General features: G+C 51.4%; 1 protein-coding gene across 3 annotated transcripts in view; it reads left to right on the forward strand.

The window, feature by feature from the left end:
• TGFBRAP1 (transforming growth factor beta receptor associated protein 1) overlaps positions 1–18,004 on the forward strand; it is a 50,070-nt gene that overhangs the window by 21,648 nt on the left and 10,418 nt on the right. For all 3 annotated transcript variants that reach the window (XM_060027221.1, XM_060027219.1, XM_060027220.1), the window contains exons 3-8: positions 4,613–4,807; positions 7,045–7,199; positions 11,338–11,420; positions 13,015–13,356; positions 15,053–15,110; positions 17,740–17,883. In XM_060027221.1, the coding sequence (XP_059883204.1) occupies positions 4,613–4,807; positions 7,045–7,199; positions 11,338–11,420; positions 13,015–13,356; positions 15,053–15,110; positions 17,740–17,883 (977 nt within the window). The remainder of the gene's footprint in view (positions 1–4,612; positions 4,808–7,044; positions 7,200–11,337; positions 11,421–13,014; positions 13,357–15,052; positions 15,111–17,739; positions 17,884–18,004) is intronic.

Consider the following 18,004-nt stretch of genomic DNA (forward strand, 5'->3'; position numbering starts at 1 on the left):
ATCTGTCTCAACTACCTGGGCCTCATGGTAAATGAACCAACCTTCTTAATTGTTGTTCTGCTTGTAATAGGTGTGATTATAAGCACATTGGAGATCCCTCGTAAGCTCTGTAATACATCACTGTATGCAGGCTCTGTGTACAACACAGTAATCACCACCATCGTTAAAAGGCTTCAGAGATTAAGTTCAAGCCAATTACTGTAATGAATGCACATGCACCATCAGACATATGAACGCTGTGTGTTTTCGTTTTGCCCACTGCCTTCCCCCCTGAAGATCACATGTGCCCACTGCCCTGTCATGAGAAATTGCTCTTAACTTTTTGCCTTAGTTTTTTTGTGTTTTTTTTGTTTTGTTTTTTGGGCGGGGCCGTGCAGCCTATAGGATCTCAGTTCCCCGACCAGGGATTGAACCTGGGCCCCGGCAGTGAAAGCCCAGAATCCTAACCACGAGGCCACCAGGGAACTCCCTGCTTTAGTTTAAATCGCACTATTTTAAGCAGCGCTTTGTTGAAAATTTCATAATACAATTGATTATTGTGACTTTAAACTCTATCCTTGGATAATGCTTCTTGAACAGTGTAGATAATTCAGCTATTCCGTACCTCTCATGGCCCCCCTTCCCCCTCCCAGCTCAGATAAGGGGGTCCCCTGATATTTAGAGGGTGGAAACCGTCTAAATGGAAAAATAACGCAGTGGAAAACAATGGTTTTTGAAGGTGTACCATTTACAAACGTGGTACATTTGCAGGTTGACAGCACTTGTGTGCCTTTGACAATACAGAAACAATAGCGCGTGTCACCTGCTTTCAAGCATAGAATCGGTGGGTGGGTGTCAACAACGGTGCCCCTGTTCCTGAGTGGACCTGTGGCGCCTTAACTCCACCTGACCTGGACCCCTGGTTGCCAGTTACTGATCTGCTCTTTTATTCCGGTGAAATCCTGTGCTTTCCTTTTTGTGTGGAAGCCTCTGTTCTGGATCTCTGGTTTCTGCCCTTTTCATTGCAAGAACATTCATGTCTGGGCCTCTGTGCTGCACAGTCCCCGGTCGGGTGATGCCCGGCCTTAGCGGGTAAGTGCGGCGACCCTGATTTAATTCCAGGGCGAGGCTGGACAGCGTTTTGGTGTCCGTGCTCCCATGAGAGCTGTGCTATCCAGAACACGGTTGTTTGATCTGAAATTCACAGGCTCTTTGGGGTTGCCGTATGCTTGTCCCGTCACCAGGTTACGTTTGCCAGACATCTGGGTGCAGACGGTGTGCTTTTCTCTCCCTTCGGGCTCTTTCGCTGGCTGGTTCTAAATGCTCGGAAAATTCTAGAGGGCGCGAACCTCATTTCCTCCTGCCAAGCTCCAGCTTTGCACCTCGAGTTTCTCTCCCTCCATGTGTTTCACGCTCTTTGAATAGTTCGGCGATGCAGTTGTGGGGTAACTCAGACCTTAGTTCCGTCCTCTCTGTGACTGTACAGTGTCAGACGTGCCAAAGTCCATGCCTTCACTCTTGTGCCCTCTCCACCCCTGGCCCAGAACCCACCGCCCTGTCGGCCCCTCTTACCTGCTGGCGCTGAGCTTTCCGGGGTTTTCCACATTTCCACCGAACTCCTTGACTCCTGGTCTGCTCTGGAAAGAAGTAAGGAGGAGCGCTCGCCAGCCTCAGAGGAACCTCCTCTCCCCATGGCCTGGCGTCCCCTGGCTCTCCTGCTGCAGGAAGGGTGCCGTCACCCCTGAGGATGCACTGGAGCTCCAGGCGCCCCTCCCAGAGGTCCATGCCCTGCCAGCCCTGCATCCTGACCCCGGCTTGGTCTCAGACCCGCCCGATCGTGTCGGTCCTTATTCTGATGGCGCACAGTGGCCTTGACTCTCGCTCCCTCTAAGTCAGGTGCCCAGTTCCATGATTCGCCCCGGAAGTTACCCCTCCTCGGTCAGACCCCCCGGCTGGCCTGACTCAGGGCTCCTTCCTGGTGGCTGGCGGCTGCCTGGCCTCCCCCGAGTTTGGGTCTGTCCCTCCTTCCAGGCTCCTGCCAGGCCAGCCTTCCTAAGGCCCCTGTAACCCTGTAACGAATTCAGCCTGACTTTCCTCGTCAGCGTTTCCTGCTCTGCTCCGAACTTGAACTTGACTTTCTGACCCTCAACATCCCAGGCAGGGTTTGCTCTCTTCCGGGGCCACATACGCACTTCCCTGCATCCCGGGGACCCTCGTGCTTCTTGCCGCGGGGGCCTCACTGGCCTCCTGTCATCCTCCTGTGTCTGCTTTTTATCGGGGAGGTAGTTACCAGTGCATCTCCCTGAACCCCTTCACCGCCGGGAGCTCCTGGGCGCGGCTCGGGTCGGCTGTCGCTTTAAGCTGACGCCCCGCATGCGGACTTACAGCTCTTCTCATCTGTTCTCATCTAATACCTGAGCTCTCTCTTCTGTTCGTGGTGGGTTCACCCGAAGCCACATGCTCTTTCGGGGCGTTATTCTCGATTTTACACTGTTCCTCAAAACACCCCAGTGACCACTGTGCTTGTCGATTGGCCATCGATTTAAAAGTAGAATCAGCAGATTAACATGTCAGTGTCTATTCAGTTCTGATAAAGAATTATTCTCCAAAAGTGTTCCTCATACCAAACCAACACTTGGTGCTGTTAGTCTGAAACCTTTGGCCAATCTGATGGGTGTAAGTTGGTTTTTTACTTTTTTTTTTTTTTTTTAAATTTCTGTTCCCCTGGTTACTAAGGAATATGGGAATCTCTTCAGGAATTTGTTAGCTATTTGCATTTTGTTTTCTGTGAATTACTGATGCATATCCTTTGTTTTTCTCTTGAGTTAGTCTTTTTCGGAATGATTTTAAGAGACTTTTAAGGGTGGAAAGGAAATACTGAAGGGGAAGGAATGTGTTTCCTTAGTAGGAGATGCACTCTCTCTCTCTCTCTCACACACACACACACACACACACACACACTCTCTCACTCTCTCTCTAAGGCTCACTGCTCTGTCATCTTGACAGGGTTTTGGTTGGTGCTACTGACGTGACGAGAGCCAATATTTTAAGTGTGAAGCAGAACCAAACAAGTGTTGTACGTACAAGTGGCCCCTGCAGGAGGTGCCCCAGATTGTGTCAGGCAAGAGCACAGCGTGGACACGCATGTGTGATCCCACCTGATACCCATTTTCTCTTTTTATAAATTTATTTATTTTACTTTTTTTGGCTGTGTTGGGTTTTCGTTGCTGCACATGGGCTTTCTCTAGTTGCGGTGAGCGGGGGCTACTCTTCATTGTGGGCGGGCTTCTCATTGTGGTGGCTTCTCTTGTTGCAGAGCACGGGCTCTAGGCGCGTGGGATTCAGTAGTTGTGGCGCACGGGCTCAGTAGTTGTGGCACGTGGGCTCAGTAGTTGTGGCTCACAAGCTCTAGAGTGCAGCCTCAGTAGTTGTGGCGCACGGGCTTAGTTGCTTCGTGGCATGTGGGATCTTCCTGGACCAGGGCTCGAACCCGTGCCCCCTGCATTGGCAGGTGGATTCTTAACCACTGTGCCACCAGGGAAGCCCCTGATACCCATTTTCAAGAACAGCCTACTTTGGAGGAAAAGAGCTAGGTTTGTACTTGATTAAGTGCAATACATTTCACTCTTTGTAACCATGGAAAATTTAGGAGGGTCAGTGATTTCATAGGCTTAGGAAGTTTGCTCCTATCGTATATTTGAGATACTTTCCATTGTTTTAAAGTACTGTCTGTATTTCTCTGTCTCTCTCCCTCTCCCCACTTCTCTGTTGTGTAATAGAAACCGTTTTTCTACTGTAGGAATACCTTATCATTTGCAGGCAATAGCATGCTGTTTTTTGTTTTTATTGAAGTATAGTTGATTTACATACCATGTTTTTAAAGGTGTCTTATGTCAAGCACTTTGAAAACTGACTTAAAATGGATTGACTTCACTGGGTGAATGTGAATTTTCATAAACCCCAGTATCTATGGACTCTATCCAGCTCATTTGGAAATTTCGTTTAGTGCTTTGTGTACAAAATAGATGAACCGTGGTTGACTATGGAAGTTATCGTTGACAAACACTTAACAGCTCTCTGTTTTCAGTTGCAAGATTGGTTGTATCCCTGCATCAGAGAGAACGTGTATCCAGAATTAGACTTGAACTCTGAACAGAGACAGTTCTGGATAGGAAGCCTTGTAGAGTGCCCGGCACACAGTAGGTGCTCAATAAGTATCTGAATGAATGCGTTCAGTGCTGAGTGAATGTATAGGGAAGAGCTGGCACTTAGAGATGCAAACCCACTGGAGGACCGGACGTGGAAGCAAGCTCGTGAACTTCTTAAATTGTGTGAAAGTCACTTTTCCCCACACGTGAGGACATGGGCTGTATACACCTTCATGTGGGTACATGTACACGTTTTTAACGTCACGTTTAATTGGAAGGAAATACTGATGTAGACATCCTGGGGAAAGCGGCTCTCTTCACGAGAATAGTCACGGAGGGTCCTTTGCACACGCCGCTGTTATATTATCTTTCCCATCTCGAAATGTAATGAAGGGGCAGGTATTCTGCGTTGAGACACATCTACAGAAAACAAACAAGCAAAGCCCAGCTCCTTGAAGCCCTCCTGACCCTTCCTGTTTTCCCAGGCATGTTTGCCACGGTGGCCGGGATATCTCAGCGCGCGCCCGTGCACTGGTCAGAGAACGTGGTTGGGGCAGCCGTCTGCTTCCCATACGTCATTGCCCTCGACAGCGAGTTCATCACCGTTCACAGCATGCTGGACCAGCAGCAAAAGCAGACCCTGCCCTTCAAGGAAGGTCACATCCTCCAGGATTTTGAAGGTACTAGTTTCCACGGAATCTTAACAACATTTAGCTGTCAATCTTTTATGCTTGTATTTCTTCACTAAATGCTCTTAAGGGTCCATTGGGAACTTGGCCTCTTGCTGAGCATGGAAGATCCGCAGGCAATGGTAATACAGTCTCTGCACTTCAGGGGCACCGAGGTTAAAGGGAGACAGTGAAACAAATGGCCACAGCAGTTTGAGAGCTTGATAGCAGCAAAATAAGGCCAATTGGGAGAGCAGAGGAGGAAGTATTTCCTAGAAGTACCAGGGAGGGCTTCCTGTAGGAGACGGTGTTTGAGCCAAACCTTTAAGGATGAGTAGGAACCTGTCAAGTGGATGTGGTGTGAAAGAACCTTCAGGCAGAGGGGAAGGCGGGCGCAAATCTGCCGAAGGAGGAACTCTGGGCTCCGGGCCACGCAAGCGATTCACAGGGACTGTGGCGCCTGCTGTATGAGGAGGGCTGGCCTGGGTGAGGCCGCAGCGGACCAGGGCACCAGGGAGGGAGGGATTTATTTTACTTTTCCTAAATTTTATTATGAACGTCTTCCAACGTGCTGAAAAGTTGAAAGAAAAACAAACTGAATCCCTGCCCCCCATTCACCTAGATTTTTTCGTACCGGTTCACATGCTGCTGAGCAGTTTGGAAGTAAGTGGAGGAGACCATGGCGCTTAATCCGGAATCCTTCAGCAGGCGTTTTCCCGCGTGACCACAAAGCCCTTTTCACACCCCAGAAATGTGCTCTCAGCCCCTGCCTGTGGTCAGATTTCCCCGGCTTCCTAAGAGTGCCCTTGATGATATCCTTTTCAAACCAGGAGCTTATCTAGATCTGTGCATTGCCCTTGCCGTGTCCGGACTGGGGCTCCCCAGACGTTGCCCTTCCTATGTTAGGTGCTGGGGATGCAGACCTGCTGAGTCTCGAGGTCCCACGTGAAGCATGTCAGGGCTTGACTGGGGCCCTGACACGCGTGCCGGGAGAGCTTATTCATGACAGTGTTCCGTGCTGTGCACACTGAGGGGTGGTGGTGGGCACAGGGGATTGGTTGCGGGCACGCAGAGGCTGGCAACGTAACCCACCCCCGGCGGGAACACGGGGAGGCTTCCCAGAAGGAGGGACACCAGTGCAGGGCAGGGGCAGAACCTCATCTGAGTGCGAGGACAGTGATGTAGCTTGACATGGAGGACAGATGATGCAGACAGAGAGCCGGGCAGGGAGGCCAGGAAGGGGAGATGCAGGCGGGGAGAGACCAGGCGGTGGGACTGGGATGCACACGATGATTCCCAAGGAGGGAGGAGCAGACGGAGAAGAAAAGGCTCTGCTGACCCTGAACGACCTTCAGACAGACAGACAAGGTCGTTCTACTGCTTCCTGGGAACAGGTGATAGTTTAGCTTAAAACGTGTCTCCAGAGGGAGCAGAAGTCGCTCTCGAAGCTTGGCAGGTGGAGCTGCCTTGGGTGGCAGGTCCGACTCCCCAGGGGACCGTGCCAGGCATCACGGTGCCAGGGGGCTGTGGGGAAGGGAGAAGGTAACGCCGAGATCGGGTGATTCTGGATGATGGGCGAGTGTGAAACGTTATCTTATGGTTCAGAATGTTGCGTTGTAATCTTAGTTTCCTGTAAACTGACTACCCTGGAGAGAAAAGAATTTTTCAGAAGTTTTATATGAGGGATAGCGTAATTCTTACTGCTTATTTTCCAGGACTGAGCACTATAGCCTCATTATGGACCTACTCAGCTGGTTTTAAATTTAGCAGCACTTCAGAATAAAAAAAAGGCCAAACGTTTTAATATCCCATACTTCGGAAATGTACTGTTAAGCGTTTGCCCTTGGGCTTCCCTGGTGGCGCAGTGGTTGAGAGTCTGCCTGCCGACGCAGGGGACGCGGGTTCGTGCCCCGGTCCGGGAAGATCCCACATGCCGCGGAGCGGCTGGGCCCGTGAGCCATGGCCGCTGAGCCTGCGCGTCCGGAGCCTGTGCTCTGCAACGGGAGAGGCCACAACAGTGAGAGGCCCGCGTACCACAAAAAAAAAAAAAAAAAAAAGAGTTCGCCCTTTTCTGATGGTGGGAAGAAGGAAAGAGAAGCATTCGTTTCTGGTTGCCATGGGAACTGGGGGTTGGGGCACAGTGATGACATTGGTCACACATCCGCTTGTGCTGTCTTTGGGCGAGGGGGTGTGTTTTCTTCCCAGCACTGTGTTCTTACCCTTTCCAACCATGTTCCATTTCTTCCCAGGAAGACTGATCGTCGCCACGAGTAAAGGAGTTTACGTCTTGGTTCCGTTACCTCTGGAAAAACAAATACAGGATCTTCTAGCAAGCCGGAGAGTGGAGGAGGCTCTGGTTCTAGCGAAAGGCGCCCGGAGGAACATTCCAAAGGAAAAATTTCAGGTTTGTAATCAGTGGGCCCCCAGGCCGCCGGCTTAGAAAACGTTAGGATCTAAGTGCCCAGGCCCTGCAGACTGCTTCCTGTCCATCATTCAAGTTTCTCTGCGTCTCCACGCTGTACAGATAAGGAAGCAGGTTGCAGAGCAGCCGGACCAACAGCTGTATGAAGTCACGCTGCCGGCAGAGGCGAAGTCGGGATTTGAGCCTCTGACATAATTCCCGCACTTAATTCACCAAGTTGTATTTCTAATCATCGTCCTTCTTCCAGAGGAGCCTCAGGGCACAGTTGTTACAGATGAAAAGAGGGAACCTCAGGTTAATTTGTCTCCCAATTCAGAATTTATATTTGTTGGGATGGGGTTGAATTTGTAGAGTTTAGGTTTATGTTATCTACAGAAAAAGCTTTGTGAACATTAGATAAACCATCTAATGTTGCCGGAATCCATCTAATTCATTTCCTTAGGAGAAAACTTTTAATGCATTTTAGAAACGCTAACTTTAATATCGTTGGTATGATCAATACAATTGATGAAGCAAACACGAATTGTTCTCATGTCTGATGAAATCAGGTTTCCTAAAACTTGCTCCCTGATCAGTTGCGAGGTGAGTTCGGGTTACTCTATGTATTTGAGAATTATAAAGCGTAGTATTGGTGTGTGCACGCTTCGTGTGAACATCTAAGTCCATCATTAAACGTTCTAATGAATTCATAGCGGTCCCCTTCTTGTTTCTGTTGGCCAGATTTTCAGGACGATGTGGTTTGTGGAATGAAGCTGTGCTTTCTGGCCTCAGTGGCTTTATGCTGCAGAGGGTAGAAGGTGGAAGAGGTCAGGACGTGTCATTTATGGTCACAGGATAAATACTGATCAACTTTCCATCTTTACTCCTCATTTAAAAAAAATTATTAAAGTATAGTTGATTTACAGTGTTGTGTTCATCTCTACCGTACAGCAGTGACTCAGTTATACATATATATTCTTTTTCATATTCTTTTCCATTATGGTTTATCCCAGGCTGTTGACTGTAGTTCCCTGTGCTCTACAGTAGGACCTTGTTGTTTCTCCGTCCTACAGAGAACAGTTTGCATCTGCTAAGCCCACACTCAGTCCTTCCCTTGCCCATCGTATTCCTCATTTTTGAGTGAGATGATCTATGAGCATTCAGCAGGGGGCAGCAAAAGCACAAAGAAGAAACCCGTCAGTTCAGGGCGTGTTTCTGTGCTGGGAGCGCCTGTTTCTGCCGCGTTTTCCTTGCGCGTCCGCGTGGGAGGCGGGTGCTGAGACGGCCTTGGCCACTGCTCTGCCGCTCTCAGCTCCTCTCCGTCCCGAGGGTGGGCCCCGGGAGCTCGTGGGTGTCTGGACGGGCACGTGTCGGGGGCCCCCTCCTTGCACACACCCAAGGGCACGCCTCAAGTGGGTCCCATTTTCTTAGGGAGGCTGCCCGTGTTCTTGGATTTTTGCTTTTTCCTCCCGTTTTCCTGAGAGCAGCTGCGCAGTGGATAGTGGATGGTGCTGGCGCTCGTCTGGCTCTGCCGTCTGCCATCCCAGTTGGGGTTTGTCCACCTAGCACGCACCCCGCCTTCCCCCTGTGGTATGTGCCCCAGACGTGCACCCCCAGTGACCTTGAACTTGGCTCTCGTTCTCAGGCCCACGTGGCTGCTGGGCATTATCCCGTTGTGCCCGAATTGTTTTCACAGCCCCTTTCCTGCGTGTCTGCAGTCCGTCCTCCACGGCCCCGCGGAAGGAGCTTTCTGACGCGTCCACCAAACCCTCAGCTGGAAATCCTTCCGCGGGTGCCTCCCTGCCACAGTCAAGTCTGCACCAGGGGCCTCCTTCCCCCCGTGACCCCGGCCTGAGCTGCGCCTGCGCCTGAGCCCTGCACTGTGCAGGCGCTCCGGGAGCCATCCTAAAACACTTCTAATCCTGAGAACAAGTCAGGAACAGCCAGTGCCACCGTCCAGAGACCCACCGCAGGGACGGCTGGCCTCCGCGCATCCCTGGGTGAGGCCGGGCCAGCCTCGCTGCCCCGTCAGCGCCCCGTGCTTTCACCCACCTCCCCGCACGCCCTGTTTTCTTTACTTGTTATCTGTGCTCTTTTCTATCAGTGGAGTGAACTTCTAAACTCCACCGAGTATAGGTTTCGATACCTTGCTCAGATATGCCCTTTTCTCTGAGTCCACCACATCCCTGAGTGCTTGCTCTGCACTCCCACAATTACACGTGTTAACCTGTGACCAGGGACGGGGTTTTTTTTTTTTTTTTTTTTTTTGCGGTACGCGGGCCTCTCACTGTTGTGCCCTCTCCCGTTGCGGAGCACAGGCTCCGGACGCGCAGGCTCAGCGGCCATGGCTCACGGGCCCAGCCGCTCCGCGGCATGTGGGATCTTCCCGGACCGGGGCACGAACCCGTGTCCCCTGCATCGGCAGGCGGACTCTCAACCACTGAGCCACCAGGGAAGCCCCGCAAACGTACTTTTTATTTCCCTTTAGGAAGGGGAAGAGTGGGTGACATTTGAATCCTGCAGCCACGAGGAAAAAATGGTCATTCAGCGGATTTCTCACCAGCGAGCCAGAGTGTGAATGAGAATTCTTCTGCCGCAGCTGACGGGGCCTTTTTATCCTTCTTGCTAAGCGGTTGGCCTTTGTTGCTTCTCCTTTCAGAGACGGAACTGGCATTCCTTCACAACAGAACCTGGCCTCGCTCCTGTCTACTTACTGCTGGTGGCATACAGAGGCCAGTTTTCCCGTCAGACGTAGCTGGTGTCGGGGAAGAGAGTCATGAAAAAACAGCTGCCTCTCCTGCCGTCTCTGCAGGAATTGCTCTGAAGGGACGGGAGGAGATGCTGCTGTGCTTTGGCGAACAAGCCCCTCTGAGAGCTGATCAGAAGCAACAGCCTTTAGGTGTCTCCATCTCCCTCGTTTCTTCAGGGGTAACAGTGTTAGCCTCCTGCTGTGTACCTGGGTGAGCCAGTGAGAGGGAGGAACTGGGCTCTAGAAGCAGAAAGGGGCGGGTTTCAACCCTGGCTCAACCACTTACACGTTAGTCACTCTGGGCTGAAAACTTAGCATCTCTGAACAGGATGTTCCTATCTGTAAAACGGGCTCAGCGAGTGACAAAGTGGAGTTTCATAAAAACTGATCAGGTCAATAGGTGATTACTTAAACGGCAGGTACTCCGCCAGGGTGTGGGGATGCTAAGATGAATTATGTACATGCCTTCAAGGAATTTATGGCGTATCGAACAGTGGGACGGATTGGAAAGGGGAGGAATTGAAGTCCTAGGGTCTTAAGCACAGTTAGAGTCTTTAGTTGTGAGGTGGTGAGGGCCCGGGCTGTGGTGATGGAGCCAGTGAGGACAGAGCAGAGACGGGTCCACAAAGCCTTTCAGACAAAGGCGGACAAAGCTTGAAGCTGACCGGCTGGACAGTGACAGGGAGGGGTTGGCATTACAGACACCACAGGGTAGCTTCCTTAAGTGCGTTGCTATTTCTGGAAGTTACCAGAACAAAGGGCTCTGTGGTCCAGGAAATTTGGGTAGGACTGTATTAGACACAGATCGACGGCACTTTTATTGCAGGAATCCTCGGACTGCGGTGTGGATGTGGCTGTGTATCACTGCTGGGGGGAGGGGACAGAACACACAGTGTCTCCCAAGCTTCGGCAGGAAAACCTGCGTATTTATCTGTTTGTCGTTAAATGGGAGAGGCCTTGTGCTCTGGAAGGATGCTCAGAAGTGCTGGTGTGAAGAGTCAGTTCCACAAGAATGAAGAAGGATGGGCAGCTTCCGGGCTCCCAGGGACGCCGGCGATGTTCACATCCGTCTGAGCACCAGAGGTGGAAGCATCAAGAAAGCCAGGGAGCGCGGGAGGAGGAATACGGATCGGGACGGAGGGGAAATCCACGAAGAAGAAAGTGATGCTTAGACAGAGAACAACTTGGTCTCGGGAATGAGGGGTTGATTGACATGTATACGTGTATATGTTGAAAATCATTTTGTATAAGCCTCGTTTTTTCCTTACGTTGTAACTTTAGGTTTCCATGTAATCGTTAACAGTTAGCCTGGATTATGACCAGAAACTTAGCTTCGCCTCCTGTCGTGGTTCCAGGGCAGGTCAGAGTGATGAAACCTGTCTCTCCCTGCAGGTCATGTACCGGCGGATCCTGCAGCAGGCGGGCTTCATACAGTTTGCGCAGCTTCAGTTCCTGGAGGCTAAAGAACTCTTCAGGTAATCTGCGGTGTCGGTAGCAAGCCTTCTAAGTGTTCCTCCGCGGTCGGACCTCCACTGCGGTGTCGGCAGCAAGCCTTCTAAGTGTCCCTCCGCGGTCACACCTCCACTGTGGTGTTGGCAGCAAGCCTTCTAAGTGTCCCTCCGCGGTCGGACCTCCACTGCGGTGTCGGTAGCAAGCCTTCTAAGTGTCCCTCCGTGGTCGGACCTCCACTGTGGCTGTGATGGGAAAGGCCGCCACGGGTGCTGTGCTCCGGCGAGAAGTAGCAAGGCCGTCGTGTGTACACCCCTCGTGCCCCCTGCCCCCCTTAGCCCGAGGGTCACTGTCCTGTGTCTTGAAGGTAGGGCAGATAAGGCGCAGAGTGGTCCTCTAGGAGAGGAGAAGGCAATTCTTTTTTTTTTTATAAGGAACATGGAATTTTTTTTTAGTTTATTTATTGATTGATTGATTTTGGCTGTGTTGGGTCTTAGTTGCTGCGAGCGGGCTTTCTCTAGTTGCGGCGAGTGGACTTCTTATTGAGGTGGCTTCTCTTGTCGCGGAGCACGGGCTCTAGGCATGTGGGCTTCAGTAGTTGTGGCACATGGGCTCAGTAGTTGTGGCTCGCAGGTTCTAGAGCGCAGGCTCAGTAGTTGTAGTGCACGGGCTCTACAGCACAGGCTCATTAGTTGTGGCACACAAGCTTAGTTGCTCTGCGGCATGTGGGATCTTCCCGGACCAGGGCTCGAACCCGTGTCCCCTGTGTTGGCAGGCGGATTCTTAACCGCTGCGCCACCAGGGAAGCCCGAGGAGGCAACTCTAAAGAGCGTGTTTGACGCCCTGTGAAGGATTCCTAGGAAAACGCGATGGCTCACTTTCCCTTTCCTCCAGAGATTTTACCAAAAGCTCTGAGTTTAGAGAAAGAGCAGGTGCTTCTGGGAAGACTTGAAAAACTGTTCTTCTGAGGACGTTGTAAACGGCACGCTCCTGACCCACCGTCTTAGGAAGCTGAGGTCCCTTCCGCGTGACATGGATCCTGCACGCGTGGGCCTCCCCCTTCACCAGCACCCATCCCACCCCTCTCCCTCCCCAGCCCAGGCCTGTCTCAGCCCCTCCCCCCTCCAGCAGCCCTTCCTCTGGGCTGGGGGTCAGGTGTGCCCTGGGAAGCAGTGCTCTTCACGCTCGCTCAGAAGATGAACTTAAACCCGCTGTGATCACCCTTCAGTGTCCCACGAAGGCATCGCCTGTAGAAGTAGTTTTCCAAATGTTCGCGTAGAACAGATTCCGCACGACTCAGAGCCGTAATGGAGGAGATGTACACGGGGCCTCCTCCGAATCTGCCTTTGATCAGAGCCGCTGTGCCTCCTGCTGTTTCCCCCCATCTGGGTTTGCGGGGACCCATGTCCCACTGCAGCACTGGAGGTGCCATGTCTGCGGCCGCCGAGCCCTCTGCTCTGTCGTGGGGTCTGGGGGTGGGCGGTGCCCGGCTCGCAGTACTTTGCAGCCCGTGCAGCTGTGGACGGCGTGCAGACAGTGCACCCGTCCAGTGTCGTCTTGTGTGCCTACGTGCACTCTCTTTCTCTTTTTGCTTCATTTAGTTTGACACTGTAATTGCAGAAGCGGCCAGCTCGACGTGCGGGAGCTGATCTCCCTGTACCCCTTCCTGCTGCCCACGTCCTCCTCGTTCACCCGGTCCCACCCTCCTCTGCACGAGTTTGCAGACCTCAACCAGCTGACCCAGGGCGACCAGGAGAAGGTGGCCAAGTGCAAGCGCTTCCTCATGAGCTACCTGAACGAAGTCCGCAGCACGGAGGTGGCCAACGGCTACAAGGAGGACATCGACACAGCTCTGCTCAAGCTGTACACGGAGGCTGACCACGACAGCCTGCTGGACCTCCTGGTCACCGAGAACTTCTGTCTGCTCACCGACAGCGCCGCCTGGCTGGAGAAGCACAAAAAGTGAGTGTTTCTGGCCCCCGGACGCTCCCCCCGAACCCGGGCCTCCCTGCCTGGCCCTTCCCCGCCCCCACCCACGGGAAGCTGTCGTGCAGCTGAGGCACCAGCGTGACTTCTGAGTCGCAGGCATTCATCAGGGGACCACCCGGCACCCTCGGGATCCATCAGCCTCATCACGGTCTGCAGATCCACCGCAGGGGTCTTAGAGGGCACAACTCTCGTGCCAGCTCCTTCCTGACAGATCGTACAGTCACAGGCCTTGTTAGTCAATGGTGTGCTTGTTCAGTGTCCATCTGGCTGGGACTCAGCCGTGCGAGATGCCACACGCGTGTCGGTAAACCAATAGTGCGCTGCAGCCACTGATGGCCAGACTGAGTGGACAGATGGGCATCTGGATAAACAGATAGAAAGGGAGGCTTCCGGATCTTGTGGATAAAAGGTTATGGGGTCAAACTCCTTCATTACGGACGTGAGCTGGTCGGCACCCACCCGCTTGCCGACCGGCCACCGGGTACGATGGGGGCCCGTCTGCAGTGATGACGTGGTTAAGTCGGGCAGCTTCTTCATCCTGGGGGCAGGCGGTGGTCTAACCCTTCTAGGCCTGGGGGGGTTGAGCGCTCCCTGTAACATTCTTTGTCTGTGACTTTTGGTATGCATTTGACATGGCGGAGGTGCTGGTGAAATTCCACGGAGACCCAGGCTCACGATCCAGACCCTGTTCAGATGCAGGACGTCATGGGCTGGTGACTGGCCTCCACGTGGGAAGTGGCTCGTTCAGCCGTTTCCCTCAGTTTCCCGAAGGCACCGTGGAATGGAGTGATTTATTTAGGAACCAGAAAATGCACTGACAGCTCATGGCAGTGACTTGGGATGGCAGGGTCTGGCGGGGTCAGTGTAACTTTCTAAAAGCTTTCGGGAGAAGAGAAGGGTTCTAGGGAATAGTTCAATATCTTGAGAGGTTGCTCTTTGAGGGAAGAAATCCGATGGCCCCCTGGGGCAGCTTGATCTGGTCACCTGCTGGGGAAGAGGGCCAGGAGAGGACGCACCTGTGAGCGTGGGAGGGTGGCAACAGCTCACAGCCTGGGCGATGCCTGTGTTGTCACCGACCCTGTCCGCTTATAAATGAGGAGGCAAGGGCCAAGGAAGGTAACCTACTTGCTCAAGGTCATACAGTCCCGAAGTAACGAAGCCTGGATTGAAAGTCAGGGCCTGGAACTCTGGGTCCCCCCAGCCTGACTCTCCCTGACCTTCTGTTCTCTGCAGTGCCTGCATACTGTTGGCGTTTATTGCCGTTGAAAATCCTTACCCCAGAATGGCTCAGACAGCATCCCTTCCAAACGGTCTTAATACCTCGTGATAAGTTAATAATGGTTAACTGAAGAGATGGCAAATCACACTAGTATTTGAAGCAAGTTGCAAAGCAATTCCAAATGTGATTTTCCATAGTATCATTATAGTTTTATTTTTTAGCTCATCTTAGATGTGAATACAGTCCTTTCTGGAAATTGATAGGGAATACATTTTCAGACTATAAGTAAATAAACAGAAAGGAGGATCTTTCTGGTGCTTGAAATTTGTTGTTGAACTGAGTTGAATAGCACATGTGGGGCTGGGGGCCCAGGGCCAAGGGCGTTGCTGTGGGGGTACTGCCCGCAGTGGGTGGTCAGGAGAGGGTGCACTTACCCGAGTTTTCTTCCAGGTACTTTGCACTGGGGCTGCTCTATCATTACAACCACCAAGACGCTGCTGCCGTTCAGGTGAGTTCAAAGGCATCTCAGCACTGTTTAAAAATCACCACCATTAACTTAGCAACTAAGTTGCTAAGCAACTAAGCCCGTGTGCCACAACTACTGAGCCTGTTTGAAAAAAAATTACAAATTGAAAGAGACCAGTCTTGGCTGATCTACAACCTTTTTTACAAAACAAAAATAGTACTGTTTTAGAAAGTGAATGCTTGAGAAATGTTGGCCAAGGATTTTCTTTTTTTTCTTTTCTTTTCTTTCTTCTATCTTTATTTATGGCTGCATTGGGTCTTTATTGCTGTGCGCAGGCTTTCTCTAGTTGCGGTGCACAGGCTTCTCGTTGCAGTGGCTTCTCTTGTTGTGGAGTACGGGCTGTAGACAGGCGAGCTTCAGTAGTTGTGGCTCGCGGGCTCAGTAGTTGTGGCTTGCGGGCTCTAGAGCACAGGCTCAGTAGTTGTGGCACGCGGGCTCAGTAGTTGTGGCACACGGGCTTAGTTGCTCCGCGGCATGTGGGATCTTCCCAGACCAGGGCTCGAACCCGTGTCCCCTGCATTGGCAGGCGGATTCTTAACCACTGCGCCACCAGGGAAACCCCAAGAATTTTCTTTTCTTCATCTTTCCATCTCTTTTTTTTTTTTTTTTTTTTTGCGGTACGCGGGCCTCTCACTGTTGTGGCCTCTCCCGTTGCGGAGCACAGGCTCCAGACACGCAGGCTCAGCGGCCATGGCTCACGGGCCCAGCCGCTCCACGGCATGTGGGATCTTCCCGGACCGGGGCACGAACCCATGTCCCCTGCATTGGCAGGCGGACTCTCAATCACTGTGCCACCAGGGAAGCCTCATCTTTCCATCTCTTTAAAGAACATTGTCAAGACTGAGTTGTTTAAAATGTAAGAAAAATAGGATTTCTTACTGAGCCACAAGACCTGTGACTCCACTGCCTTATCAAAAATGAAGGCTGTGAGTAACAGGTTGTAATTTCCACTGTTAATGGCAATAAGTCTCGCCAGAGAGCTGGGTTGTCATGTCATCTGTGACAAAACTAAAGCTGATCAAGGCCAGTCACTTGCCCGGGTGGCACCGCTGGTCAGCAGGAGAGCTGGGGACTGAGCCAGTGCTCAGGGCCCTGGCAGAGGCTCTCGCGCCCAAATTTCTCATCTTGTCTCTTGTCTTGCATCTTTTGTGAGCGGCCAAGAGCATCAGCTCTGCTCACCAAACTCACCAAGCGTATCCGGTTGCTTTGAGAAATTACCATGGTAGCATGATTGTGGAATAGGTAAAAAAAAAAAAAAAAAAAGGTTCCCATCAACATACACCCCATGGCTAAGAGCAGATTTGGGTGTCAAAGCTAAAATTTTTATTTTTTTAAAACACCATGTTCTGAGAATTTGTTATAAGTATGTTAATAACATTAGCAAAGCTACATAGACAGGAGTTTACAAAATTGAAATCATATGGAATAAATCACCATATAGGGCAGAAGGTTTTTAATGACACATTTCAATGGCTGTGTGAATAGTTTGTTTGATTTGGGGAATTCAGCGCTGAAGAAACTAGTAACATAAAAACATTGGTGTGCTGCTACCGTGGCACGGACGATGAGCAGGGGGGCTCTCAGGCAGCCCCCGTCTCTGCCACGCCTCGTGATGCCATTTCATTCTGAGGCTCTGAAAGTAAGATTCAGTTTACAGGGGCTTCCCTGGTGACGACAGTGGTTTAGAATCCGCCTGCCAACGCAGGGGACACAGGTTCAAGCCCTGGTCCAGGAAGATCCCACATGCCGTGGAGCAGCTAAGCCCGTGCGCCACAACTCCTGAGCCTGCGCTCTAGAGCCCACGAACATCAACTACTGAAGCCCACACACCTAGAGCCCGTGCTCCGCAACAAGAGAAGCCACCGCAGTGAGAAGCCTGCGCACCGCAATGAAGAGCAGCCCCCGCTCGCCACAACTAGAGGAAGCCTGCGCGCAGCAACGAAGACCCAACGCAGCCAAAAATAAATAAAAAATAAATAAAATAAATAAAAATTATAAAAATGAAAACAATAGTACATATGCACAGTGGAGCATTAAAAAAAAAAGATTCAGTTTACACGGCAAGGAAGTGTCTGGATGAAATAGCAAAGGACTTTATTATTAAAATCTACCCTGAGCCCCCATGCAAAAGACAGTAGGAACACCAGGGCACAGGGTCACCAGAGGTTTTGAAAGCACATCAGACTCTCACAGTCCCAAAAGGTCTTCAAAATCAGAAATTCCTGTGACGGAGAAGGCTGAAACAGCCCGGCTGATGGCTGTAGGTGAATTTCTTCTGTGTCCAAACATTGTCAGTGATGATTTTATTTCAGGAAGAGACGTTTTTTAATGCATCCAAGTCTCCTCATATGCTCTATTTACTATTTGTATTACTGTAATCTCATTGAAAAGGAAAGAGAAAGAACCTGGTGCTTTATGTTCCTGATTTCCTGGACCGTGTCCCCTCGTTTTTGTTTTCATGTGTGTGAAAAAATTAAAATGGATTTAAGCCTCTAAAGTTTCTCCCGCCACTTTGAAATACTGAAAGGCCAGACAAACAAACACGTGCCCTTTCTGAGCGAATTCTAAGAGGTACGTAACCTCCCCTACCTTCTACTTTATTCCTCTCCAGCTGTGGGTGAGCATCGTCAACGGGGATATTCACGACTCCACGCGCTCAGACCTGTACGAGTACATCGTGGATTTCCTCACCTACAGCCTCGACGCGGACCTCGTGTGGCAGTATGCTGACTGGGTCTTGCAGAAAAATCCGGAGGTTTGTGCTTCGTAAACGCATTCGTTCAGGGGCGTCAGGGGGACTGGTGAAAATGGACAGAAAAGTTGATTCTAGGTGGGAAAACAAGCTACACTTTAACCCTTCTCTCCGCTTTTTTTCT

Source organism: Delphinus delphis, chromosome 12, assembly GCF_949987515.2.
Source record: "Delphinus delphis chromosome 12, mDelDel1.2, whole genome shotgun sequence".
Classification (NCBI taxonomy): domain Eukaryota; kingdom Metazoa; phylum Chordata; class Mammalia; order Artiodactyla; family Delphinidae; genus Delphinus; species Delphinus delphis.